The sequence below is a fragment of the Orcinus orca genome, chromosome 16 (genome assembly GCF_937001465.1).
Source record: "Orcinus orca chromosome 16, mOrcOrc1.1, whole genome shotgun sequence".
Taxonomy (NCBI): Eukaryota; Metazoa; Chordata; class Mammalia; order Artiodactyla; family Delphinidae; genus Orcinus; species Orcinus orca.
In genome coordinates, this window is record NC_064574.1 from 40,146,671 (window position 1) to 40,159,656 (window position 12,986).

The 12,986-nt window shown below is 48.4% G+C and overlaps 1 protein-coding gene across 4 annotated transcripts in view; it reads left to right on the forward strand.

The window, feature by feature from the left end:
- Positions 1-2,887: 2,887 nt before the first annotated feature.
- Positions 2,888-12,986, forward strand: part of ISM1 (isthmin 1) — a 91,669-nt gene continuing 81,570 nt past the window's right edge. For 2 of the 4 annotated variants that reach the window (XM_049699218.1, XM_004276476.3), the window contains exon 1: positions 3,460-3,726. In XM_049699218.1, coding sequence (XP_049555175.1) covers positions 3,595-3,726 — 132 coding nt within the window. In that variant the 5' untranslated portion in view covers positions 3,460-3,594. Of the gene's footprint in view, positions 3,029-3,459; positions 3,727-12,986 lie in introns of those variants that run through there. The other 2 variants (XM_049699220.1, XM_049699222.1) reach the window with 2 other exon arrangements.

The following is a 12,986-nucleotide window of genomic DNA, read 5'->3' on the forward strand; positions in this document are numbered from 1 at the left end:
CTTGTCAGGACGGGTTGAACTAGCTGCATAGCAAACATCCCCAAATCACAGTGGCCTTGAACAACAAAGCGTATTTCTCACTGTGCAAGGTTAAATGCAGGTATTCCTGGTAGCTCTCTTTTGAGCAGTAACTCAGAGATTTGGGCTCCCTCCACCTCAGAGTCCTCTGCCATGTAGAAAGCAAAGAGAGAGTGTGATAGATGATCACTCGGGTTGTTTTATGGCCAGACCTGAAAGTGACAGAGCTCTCCACAGTCCCATCTAGACCCAGTGTTGCTGGAAAATGTCCTCTAGCTGTGAACACAGGAAGAAGAAAACTGGATACTGGGGTAAGGGGGATGCACTCTGGAATGTTCTACCATAAAGATGACACAGGTTTAGTGAAAACGCAAACATGCAAACAGACCCATTCTACTAGGGCATAGTAAGATCAATAATAAAGATATGAATAAGGTGCTGTGGGAACTCTGTAGAAGGAGGTAGGATTTTAAAACTTTTATCAGCTATTGGTATATGATTTCCTAAATGTGCTTGAAACTTAATTTGCTTGGGCTACTAAATTTGTAATTCTTTTTTCCCAAAAATTACAATCCAGTTTTCCCTAACTCCTCAAAAGTAGAGCACTGCTGGTAGCCTGTTTGGCAATGGTAGTCACAGAGCATGGAGGTTTATCAATACTAGTTATGTGTACTTACTAGAACATAAACTCACCTGGAATCTGGATCTCACAGCATGTAAGAATTTTAATAGGATTCATTCATACATTTGTTCAACATTTTATAAAGACTTCTGTCCCCAAAATTCAATTTACAATTTTTACAACGTTTTACAAAGACTTTGATCTCCAACCCTCCTTTTATAAATTTACAAGAATTTACACTCACTGCAAAGATTTCTCTCCAAGGTTTTTTTAAAAGTTATTTTTCCTTGGGTTAGAAAAATGTTAATTTTAGATGAGAGTAGAGGTCGTTGAGGCTCACATGTGGGGACTGTGTGTGATGGAAATGCAGGATAACAGCAGTAGCACCTGGATTCTAGTTTAGACCAGCCTGCCTCAGGCAACAGGAAAGTCATTTGTCCCTGTGTGCCCACATCACAGTCTGGCACAACTGGGGGTGAGAGCCAGCATTAAACTCTCTCTGCATACAGGATTCTAGTTTGCCATCTTAATTTATATATTCCATCCATGTGCTGATTATCCTGCACTCCCCCACCCTTTTCTAAGTGATTCTAATTAGAAAACACGCAGGAGGAACCTTGTGGGATCGCAAAACCGCTGCGATCTCCTCTTTGATCTGCCATCTGAACCAGGGACCGCGTATTGTTTCCAATTCTTCCGCAGCGCTGCAGTTGACAATTATTGGCATCTTAGAGCCTGGGGATTGCAGTAAGATGCCTGACAGGACCGGCTGCCTAAACATTTAAAGCACTCACTCCCTCCAAACATCTCCCCCTTCCCAACGTCCCCCACAAAAAAAAAAAATTACTGAAAAGGAAAGAAATCGAATGCTTTAAAAAGCTGTCCATTTCTTAATAAGATGCTAGGGTTGGTTGGGGTTTTAAAGATGCTCACAACGCATCTCTAGAGTAGCAACTAGCCCTTCTTGACCCTGACACAAATAAAACCAACCAGCATACCATACCTTAACCACTGCCACGGTGGCCCGAGGAACTTTCGGAATGATGAAAGTGTATTTTTGTCTTAATTTGGGTAAGACTTGGGTGAGGTGCCTTGCGTAAAGACGTGAACTCGGAAGGTAGTTGACTTAAGAACCTTACTTCAGTTTGTAGGGATGGGGGCGGGGGGAGGGGGCGTGCCGGGGAGAAAGGTTTGTTTATTTATTTAATTTCAGTCCCCAAGGGAGAATGGAGAGGATCCATTCCGGGGACACTGGATTCCAGAATGCGAATTGGGCTTGGAAATTTGCGAAATTTGTGAATGCCTAGGCTGAAGGCTCCGCTCACGGGGAGGAAAGGACTGGGCGGGCACAGGGGAGGAGGGAAGGAGGAGGGGGAGGCGGAGGAACAGCAGTATAAATGGCCCCAGCCAGAACGAGCGCCAGCCACTCCGAGCCTCCTGGAGAAGGCGGGAGCCCGAGCAGGACGCGCCGGTGCCGCTGCGGTGATCTGAGCCCGGCACTGGACCCGGTTCTCTCTTGCATCCGAGGAGAGGACCCCTTGCCCTCTGCTCGACCCTCGAGCCCTTCCACTCGCCGGCTGCCCCCTGCAAGGCATGAGCTGCGCTCGGGAGCCCGAGGCTTCAGCGCGGTCATGAGGCGCTGGCCCGGGAGCGGCGGCTGTGCGACGGCAGCCCCCAGGTCCCCTCCGGGCGCGGCGCCTCCGGGATGAGACCCCCGACACGCGACTGCCTGAGCTGAGATTTACCCCCAGTGCCCCACCTCCGTTCTGCGCGCCTGAGCCCGCGGGCACTCGGCCCCTGCAGCTTCCCGCCGAGACACCTGCGCCCTGGACCAGACGGACGCCCAGCGAATCGGACTCGCCTGCCTTCCCAGGCTCTACCCCGCGCCGCGGGCGCCTGAGCAGAGGTGCTCAGAGAGCGGGCGGCCCACCGTGCGGGAGCGAGTGTCAAGACCTTTCTGGAACGAAACTCTATCTTCTCCCTCATACATACGCACGCCAGCTTGAGGGAGGGGCGCACAGTCGCAGACAGACACCTGGCTGGTCCGGCACCCTCTCCGTCTCCAACACCACAACTCCCAACTCCACCTTGTCAATAAAGGTTTCTAAACTCGCCCAGGCATCCCCCCCTCCGCCCCGCTACCCACAGCCCCGAGGCGCAGTGCGCACAGGACTCGGCCCTCGCCGCCCACAGCGACCTCGGCAGCGGTGGCGCACAGCCCAGCAGGCGGACGCGGACTCTGGAGGGGCGCGCAGGTCACCTCCAGACAGTGACAGCCCCCGGGTGCCGGAGCCCCCATCCAGAGCCGGCTCACCCTAAGACTCGGCGGCGGGGCGGCGCGGCCCGCGGCCCGAAGGAGCGCAGGGAGGAGGGGAGGTGGTTCGTCGGGTGAGTGGCTCCGGGCGGCAAGGGCGGGGGAGCCCAGCGTGGAGGTAACTCTGGGCCGCCACTGAAGCCCTCCTCCTCCTCCTTCTCCTCCTTCTCCTCCTCCTCCTCCTCCCCGCGCTCCTCTGGCGGCCGCTCCCGCTCCAGCTGCGGCGCCGCGGCCACATCTGGGGCGCCCATGTGCGCTCGGGGGCTCGGCTGCGCCCGCCCCGCCGTCGCCCCCGCTGCCCCCTGCCCGCAGGGTGGTCCCCGGCCCGGCCCGGGCCCCTGGCGGCCCGTCGTCCCCGCCGCCGCCGCCGCCGCCGGGGAGCGCCGGGGTTTGCTCCGCAGCCAGCTTGGACGCCCCCGGCCCCGCCGTGGCTCCGCCGTGGTGCGGCGGCGGCGGCGGCTCCTGCTCCCCCGGCCCGGCGCGCCCCGGCGCGCCCAGGGCCAGCCCCGCGGGCTCGGGGAGCGGGGCCCCGGCGGGGGCCGAGGCGGGAGCCGCGCCGCCGGGCTCCCGGGCTCCGACTCCTCCTCCCCCGCCGCCGCCGCCCGCCGCGCCGGGTCCTAAAGCCGCGCGCCTCAGGAGGATGGTACGCCTGGCGGCCGAGCTGCTGCTGCTGCTGGGGCTGCTGCTGCTCACGCTGCACATCACGGTGCTGCGCGGTTCGGGAGCCGCCGACGGGCCGACCGCGGCCAACGCCAGCCGGACGCAGCTGCAGGTGAGTGCGCTGCTGGAGAGGGGCGCGCGTGGCGCGGGGAGCCGGGTGGCGGGGAGCTGACCTAGCTAGCACCTGATGGTAGCGAGGAGGCGGGTCCCCGCCCCACCGAAGAGCATCTGTTTTGGCAGCAGTTTTGCCGGGGCCACAGATCTCCGGCTGAGGCGGAGCGGGGTACGTGCCTGCAGGCTGGACCGCTTTGGAGGTCTGGCAGGCACGCTCCTCCAGGTCGTCTGTCACCAGGTACCTGAGGGTGCTAGCTTGAGATGGGCGGAGGAAGTGTGGAGTATGTCTGTGTTTGCTTTGGGGTGCTGCCACTCTTTGGTTACCCTTTAGAGACTGAGTAACGTTACTCTGGGAGGAGGGGGAAGCGGAAGGAGACTTTAGGATAAATCCCCAAACTGGGTTTGGGAGGAAGAACCCCAGTGAATCTGCCCCCTCACAAAGCTACGCAAAGGTCAGCAAATAATTTCCCCGAAGAGAATGGCCAGACATCCCCTGTTCGCCCACGTGGTCCCCATGCCTCCCTGATACCTCCCCAGCCAGGCGGAGGGCGTGGAGTCAAGCCACCGGTTGTACTTTGGCCCGGCGTTACCTGGGGCTTTTAAACTTACAGCAAAGACTTCTTCCAGCGTTCTGCCCCTGTTGAAGGTCTCCTTAGGAATGGAATTCTGATGGTCTGTGCAGCTCCAAGGCAGGGGAGGGGGTCGCAACTGGGGAGCGGGTAGTGGGCGTCAGACACAAGAGGAATTCTCTGGTTTCCAAATAAAGGATTGTCCAGGTAGGGATTTCCTGCCGTTGTCTTGGGAAGAAGCGCCTTTCCTTGGCTCTGTCAGACGTGTGACAACTGTCAACTTGGGGCATGGGTAGAAGTCAGCAGGGATGTTCCCAGGAAGCAGCGGGAATTCTCTCCTAAAATCTCCTCCTCAAACAAGCCCCTCTAAAACTCTTTATGTCTAGATAAGCATTATTCATTGTTCCCAAAGGGCTTTAAGACCATTGCCCCTATTAGTTCATTTCTCACATCTTTATGTAATTTGTTGCCTGAAAACCCTACTGTTGTAGAGAGAAGGAATTCACTTAAACACTTCCACAGTGCTTACCATGTGCTAGTTTTAAGTGCTTTACAGAACTTAACCGATTTAATGATGTACTATGCTGTTAATATCCTCCCCTGATAGATGCAAAAACTGAGGTACAGAGGTTAAGAAACTTGCAAGGTTTACACATTCCAAACTCTTGATTAGTTACACCATGTTTTCTCTCTGCCAGGATGTTATATAGACTAAAGCAAGGTGATCCTTACACACAAATGCAAAACCAGGAATGAAAAAGTATGCACCCCAGAGCCTAAAGTTCTTTTAAATTGGGAACATTTCCGAAAATGTCCTAACTTTATGAGGCCCTCTTCTCTTCTCCTGTGGGCAAACAGGTACAGTGACAGCCTGACGGGATTCCTTTGGGGAAATTGAAGACACCCCATTCTGTAGATGGTGGTACACCGACACACTCTAACACTGTAAGAACAATTCCTAATATCTTCGAGATTTCTGGAAGTCACATTTTATACATGATGCTTTCTTTTCTCGTGGACTCATGAAAAGCTGTAAAAATGATGTTCTATGGAAAAGTAAATTCGGCAGATTCCTTTATGAGGTGTTTGCTATCATTAGAATAACCTAGGCTTGGCCTTTTCTGTTTGACTGGTAAGGTGATGAGAGAAGCAGCTGGTGGATGTGGCAACTGCAAAGGGGAAGTGGATTAAATTCTCAAAAGAGCGTGTGGCTGAAGAACTGTCCCAAGAGGGCAGAAGAAATGGGGGATTTAGAAAGAGTAACGCTCCTAGGAGTATCTTGGGTCCCAAGTAGCTGCTAATCCATCAGCTTTCAGCTTGTTTTGTAATTGTGTTTGGTTATTCTGTCCACTCAATGAACTTATTCAGGCAGAATGATGAGTTTAACAGTTTAGTTCATAATTTTACTCTCTTTTGTAATTTGTTATTATAAAAGTTTTATATTCTTCCTGACTGAAGTTATTTCTTTGGCCCTCTGACGCTCCAAAGGTATTATGATTCAAATGGAGAGAATATATTCCTTCAAGTGAGGAGGTCTGCAAAAGACATTTATTAGTTTATCGTTTTCAGGGCCCAGGATGTTAATTAGCTAGTAGCAGGTGTATTTGAAAACAAAATTGTGGATGCCATATTCTTTCTGTTTACCGGTCATGTTTAACCTATCTTTTTTTTTTTTTTCCGCTTCATTGGGTCTTTGTTGCGGTGCGCAGGCTGCTCATTGTGGTGGCTTCTCTTGTGGAGCATGGGCTCTAGGCACATGGGCTTCAGTAGTTGTGGTGCTCAGGCTCAGTAGTTGTGGCCCACGGGCTCGAGAGCACAGGCTCAGTAGTTGTGGCACCCGGGCTTAGTTGCTCCGTGACATGTGGGATTTTCCCGGACCAGGGATTGAACCCGTGTCCCCTGCATTGGCAGGTGGATTCTTAACCACTGCGCCACCAGGGAAGTCATAACCTATCTTAACTAACTACATTTAAACTTAAGTTTGCCGCCTCTGGGTTATCTTAAGCTGCTAAAATCATTCTTTGTAACCGGAAAGTTCATCAATCCTTATATTACATTATTTGTGTTGTTATCTCTGTTTAAAATATTCTGAAATATGAGGTTGGAGTCAGAAATACACAATGGTAGCTTTCTTTTCCCAAATTGTAGTATATTTGGGAACATTTAAAAGAGAATGCACCTTTATTAGAGATCTGGCATATCAAGGGCACCCAACAGTAAGAATAACAATAGTAGCTAAGATTTGTCAAGTGCCTTTTATGTGTCAGACACTGTTCTTAGCACTTTTCATATATTTTCTTTTTAAATCCTCACAAAAATCTCGTGAATTAGGCATTATCGTTATCCCTGTTTCAAATGAAAAAACTGAGGTTGGGTAACTTGCCCACAGCTGCAGAGCCAGAAGCTGCTTAATTTGTTGTTGTTATTTTATAAGTTTAAAAATCTTTGAAGAATATTTGTATTCCAAGTTCTTGAGAAAGTCATCCTGCTGGCTACAAAAGAGAAAAAGTCTTTTAAGAATTTACATTTTCTTTCTTTCTTTTTTTTTTCAGGGCTTAGGTTTTGGGGGTTTATTTATTTATTTATTTATTTATTTTTATTTTTGGCTGTATTCGGTCTTTGTTGCTGTACTCGGGCTTTCTCTAGTTGCGGCGAGCGGGGGCTTCTCATTTGTGGCGGCTTCTCTTGTTGTGGTGCACGAGCTCTAGGTGAGCGGACTTTAGTAGTTGTGGCTCGCAGGCTCGAGAACGCAGCCTCAGTAGTTGTGGCGCCCGGGCTTAGTTGCTGGGTGGCATGTGGGATCTTCCCGGACCAGGCCTCAAACTCGTGTCCCCTGTGTTGGCAGGCGGATTCTAACCACTGCACCACCAGGGAAGTCCCTAACAATTTACATTTTCAAACACATCTTGACAGTCTTATTGTGTCAAATATGAGCATATCTATCTATCTAAATTATATATACATACATAAACACACATATATAAACATGATCTAACATGATTTTTTTGGTAGTTTCAACATAGTAGGAGATATGTTTTTTGACTCTGTAAGTGACTGTCTCTGTACTCTTAGGTATACTGTTATGAGGTGGTAGTAAAATGCTTTGAACACACTATTTCTAGTGGTTATGTGGCTCATAAAAATAATAAATAATGATGTTAGTCTTTGTACTGTTTTCAGTATTTTAAAACATCTAATAAGAAATTTTACAGTGGTCAGCAACAGCTGTATACAAATGCACAGAAAAATCAACTTTTTTCACTTTTGAATGAAATCTTATCTCCTCTGGTGTCATGTTGATCAGATACTCAGCTTAGTTCTTTCATATGTCTTTAATTGATAATAGTAAGAAAACAAATATATATATATTAAAAAAGCAGTCTGGAAGACAGAATATCCCAAAATATAGAACCACAGGCAATGATAAGAATAATGATAATAATAGTATCCCTTTTACTTGAAATTCAAATGAGTGTCTCTCTACTAAATCTCAGATTCAGAAGCATGAATTTCTACAGATTTTACATAGTAAAGCTAGAACTCATTAAAACAATGAGATTTAAGGAAGTGTTAGAAATCATCACATTGATCATTTTTACAATAACATTAAAGCAAACCAAACTCTGAAATGTAACTAAATGTCTTTGTTCTCTAATTCCTAACTACCATCTTTATCAGTACATTCCTCCTTCATCCCTCTACTTGCCTTCAACAAAACTGCTCAGCATCTTGTACTCTCTGCTTCAGACTCACAAGTTGATCTGAGCTATATTAATAACAGTAAAAGCAAAAGCAACATTTATTTGTACTTAATGCTACTGAGTTTCCTTACAATGACCCTATGAGATAGATAGTATTTATATACCCATTTCACAGATGGTGAAATTGAGACCTGGAGAGATTTGAGCAACTTGCCCAAGGCCACACAACCAAGGTTGGCAGGGCCAGGATTCAGACCCAGGGAGGCAGGAATTCTTGTTCCAGTTCATCAACAAGATGCCTCCAGCTCTGATACAAGTCAACAACCATTGTGTTTCTCGTTTCATGACTTGCCTTGCCCATTTTCCAGGCAGGCTGTCTGCTTTTATCTCAGGTATTCTTTATAAATTATGAATAACTGTCCCACTTAGCTATTGCTATATAACAAACCATCCCAAAGCACAGTGTCTTAAAACAATCACATTTTATTTGCTCATGACTTTGTGTGTTAGCAGTTTACCCTGAGCTCAGCTGGGTGGTTCTTCTGCTGATCTTGCTTAGGATTATTCATGTGGCTATAGCTTTCTGTTGGCTTGACGTGGGCTAGATGGTCTAAAAGGGCCTCACTCCAGACAATATAAAACTCTTAGAGGAAAACATGGGCAGAACACTCTACGACATAAATCACAGCAAGATCCTTTTTGAACCACCTCCTAGAGAAATGGAAATAAAAACAAAAATACACAAATGGGACCTAATGAAACTTCAAAGCTTTTGCACAGCAAAGGAAACTGTAAACAAGACGAAAAGACAATCCTCAGAATGGGAGAAAGTATTTGCAAATGAAGCAACTGACAAAGGATTAATTTCCAAAATTTACAAGCAGCTCATGCAGCTCAATATCAAAAAAAAACAAACAACCCAATCCAAAAATGGGCAGAAGACCTACATAGACATTTCTCCAAAGAAGACATACAGATTGCCAACAAACACATGAAAGGATGCTCAACACCACTAATCATTAGAGAAATGTAAATCAAAACTACAATGAGGTATCACCTCACACCAGTCAGAATGGCCATCATCAAAAAATCTACAAACAATAAATGCTAGAGAGGGTGTGGAGAAAACGGAATCCTCATGCACTGTTGGTGGGAATGTAAATTGACACAGCCACTATGGAGAACAGGATGGCGGTTCCTTAAAAAACTAAAAATAGAACTACCATATGACCCAGCAAACCCACTACTGGGCATATACTCTGAGAAAACCATAACTCAAAAAGAGATATGTACCACAATGTTCATTGCAGCACTATTTACAATAGCCAGGACGTGGAAGCAACCTAAGTGTCCAACGACAGATGAATGGATAAAGAAGATGTGGCACATATATACAATGGAATATTACTCAGCCATAAAAATGAATGAACTTGAGTTATTTGTAGTAAAGTGGATGGACCTAGAGTCTGTCCTACAGAGTGAAGTAAGTCAGAAAGAGAAAAACAAATACCTTATGCTAACACATATAGATGGATCTAAAAAAAAATGGTTCTGACAAACCTAGGGGCAGGACAGGAATAAAGACACAGACATAGAGAATGCACTTGAGGACAAGGGGAGGGGGAAGGGTAAGCTGGGACGAAGTGAGAGTGGCATGGACATATATACACTACCAAATGTAAAATAGATAGCTAGTGGGAAGCAGCCACATAACACAGGGAGATCAGCTCAGTGCTTTGTGACCACCTAGAGGGGTGGGATAGGGAGGGGAGCGGGAGATGCAAGAGGAAGGAGATATGGGGATATATGTATATGTATAGCTGATTCACTTTGTTATAAAGCAGAAACTAACACACCATTGTAAAGCAATTATACTCCAATAAAGATGTTAAAAAAATAAAAGGGCCTCACTCATATGTTTGATGGTTGGTGCTGGCTGTCACCTATGCTCTCTCTTCATCCTCAAGGAAGTTATTCCACATGTCTTTACATGGTGGACTCAGAGCAGCAAGAGAGTAAATCAGAAATTGCAAGGTCTCTTGATGAACTTGGACAACTTCAGCCACATTCTACTGGCCAAACATACCACTTGGTCATCTCACGTTCTAGGGGACCAGAAATAGACTCCTCTTGATGGGAGGACCAGCAAAATAACATTGCAAAAGAGTGTGTATTCAGTGATGGGAGGAGTCATTGTGGCTGTCTTTGCAAAATAGCTACCATATTGACCTTTTATCTCATATACTTTGCAAATGTTGAACCAATCTTTCACTCATTTTTTAACATTGTTTATGCTACTTTTGGCCATGCACAAACTTTCCACTCTAAATATAATCAAATCTGAATCATTTCCATTATGACTTTTTGTTTTCTTGCCTTACTTGAGAAAGGGTTACTCAAATAAGGATTGTCAAAATCTTTAAATATATTTTGTTCTAACAGTTTTATAGTGTTTTTGTTGTTGTTGTTGTTTAGAACTACAATCTACTTTGAAGTTATTAGTGGGTTTTAGGTTTAAGATAAAGATATAACTTTGTTTTTTGTCCAAGTGAGTAGCCACTTCTATCATATTTGGTAAATACTCCATTCTATATTTGTTGGTACAAAATATCAGTTTTATCACATGTTAAACAAATTTTCACATATATGTTAGTCTATTTCTTTACCTTCATTTTTCTATTCATGTACAAACACCACACTTTTATTTCATGTAGCTTCACAGTATTTTTTAATAGGGCAAATGCCCTGTCATTAACATTCTTTTTCTTTTTTTTTCTTTTTTTTTTTAAGTATTAAAAAACATGTATTCTTGAACAGAAACTTTTTTATTTATTTTTTTTAGGATAACAAAGCTATTTTAGTATTATTTAAAATAAGAACAACCTTTAAACCGTATGAAGTGGGCAATAGGGGAGAAGCACGCCTTCCTGAGAAGGGTCCTCTGAAAAGGGTCTTCTCAGGGGCAAAGGCAGCAAGGGTGGGTGGGCAGGAGGGAGTGCAGGCCTGGACGTCAGCAGTGCTTCCTCGGGGTGGGCTCTGCAGGTAAGAGAGGTGGCTCTGGGGCTTGGCAGCTCCTGGCTGGAGTGGAGGGAGCTGGCCTGGCGGTCTGTGCCAATGACTCAGGCAGGGGTAGGGCAGGAGTCAGCTGGGTAAAAGAAATGTGGGTTTGAGTGTCAGGAGGAGGTGGCCTTGGCTCTCAGGACTCAAGGGGGACGTCAGGCTGCAGGAGGCCGAGGCCCAGGAGTGCTGATCCGCCCCCATCTCTCCAGCGAGGCTATGTGACTGTGCCCTGGGCGGGTGGGGGGTGGGGGGCCTCACAGCAGGGTGGGCGGCAGACAGGGAAGGCTCAGGCCAGGGCTCAGTGTCCTCTTCTCGGAGGCGCTTGCACCCGGGGCAGATGCTTCTTCTCAGAGGCCCCGGCCTGGGCACAAAGACAGGGACCACTCCATTCCTCATCACGGGCCGGAAGGCCGACAGCCTGGGCTCGGGGCTCTCAGACCTGAGAGGCCCGTCGAGCCGCCTTTGTCCTTCCTCGCATCGGCTGAGGGCCCTCAGCGCGGTCTCCTTGGCACAGGGGTCCGGGGACTCCTGGCTGGGCGGACACGTGGACAAGCTGCTTAGACTTTCAACGGGGGCGGTATGGATGTCCACCAGGCTCTGCGTGTGGCAGAAGAGGCGGGCGTTCCACTGGGACCTCATCGTGAAACCGTTGCTACATGGCCGGAAAACCCCAGCCCCGAGGAGGTGCGGAGGGGCGGCCCGCTGGGAAGGCGCCTCCAGCCTTGGGGCACCGAGGACCCGCGGACCTGGTAGTACTTCCAGCTGCGCAGGGCGGCGGGGAGCGGCTGCCTGCTGCGGAACCAGAGCCCGTGATCCTGGTGGCGACGGCGGTAGCACAGGATTTGGCACCCGTCCCGGCCCATCGGGAGGCAGGTGCTGCGGGCGGGCCCGATCCATGGGAACCATGGGGACCAGCGCTTCCGGGCGTGGGCTGGCTACATGGCCTTGGCCGTGCCCAGGTACATGCTCAAGTAGCTGCCCATGCTCGCGGGTCAGCGGGGTCGGACCTTCGACGGGCTTTGGCTTCTGGGCGGCCCCGAAGTCTGTAGACGCGAAGCTTACGGCGCTGAGGCGACCGTTGGCATCGGGGTGTGGGACGGTTCGTGGGGCGTCGGAACCTCTGGGCACGAGGTCCTGCGCGCGCTAGGCCGGGGCCTCACGGACTCATTCGGGGCCTCGCGGACCCACCCGGGGCCTCGCGGACCCGGGGCCTCCCGGACCCGGGGCCTCGCGGGGCGCCCCTGTGTTCTGAGCACAGGGGATCCTTCAGCTCCCACTGCTGGCCCAGGCGCTTGGCTCTGGGTGGCGGGGGAGCCCTCCACATTTTGCCCTTGACATTTAAAGGGAGAAAATATAATAATTTGTACCAGGTCCTGAAAATTGACTGAAGGGCACTCTCTTTCATTACTGTAAAAATGAACAAAATGCACTTGAATGCTCCTTTAAGGAAAAAGAGCGAATTTACTTGTATTTCTACAGAGGCTGTGTGCTTCTTCTAGAATGGTTGCTAATGTCACTTTTTGTAATTTTATTCTTTTTTTTTTTTTAACATCTTTATTGGGGTATAATTGCCTTACAATGGTGTGTTAGTTTCTGCTTTATAACAAAGTGAATCAGTTATACATATACATATGTTCCCATATCTCTTCCCTCTTGCGTCTCCCTCCCCCCCACCCTCCCTATCCCACCCCTCCAGGCGCTCACAAAGCACCGAGCCAATATCCCTGTGCCATGCGGCTGCTTCCCACTAGCTATCTACTTTACGTTTGTTAGTGTATATATGTCCATGCCTCTCTCTCGCCCTGTCACAGCTCACCCTTCCCCCTCCCCATATCCTCAAGTCCATTCTCTAGCAGGTCTGTGTCTTTATTCCTGTCTTACTCCTAGGTTCTTCATGACATTTTTTTTTCTTAAATTCCATACATATG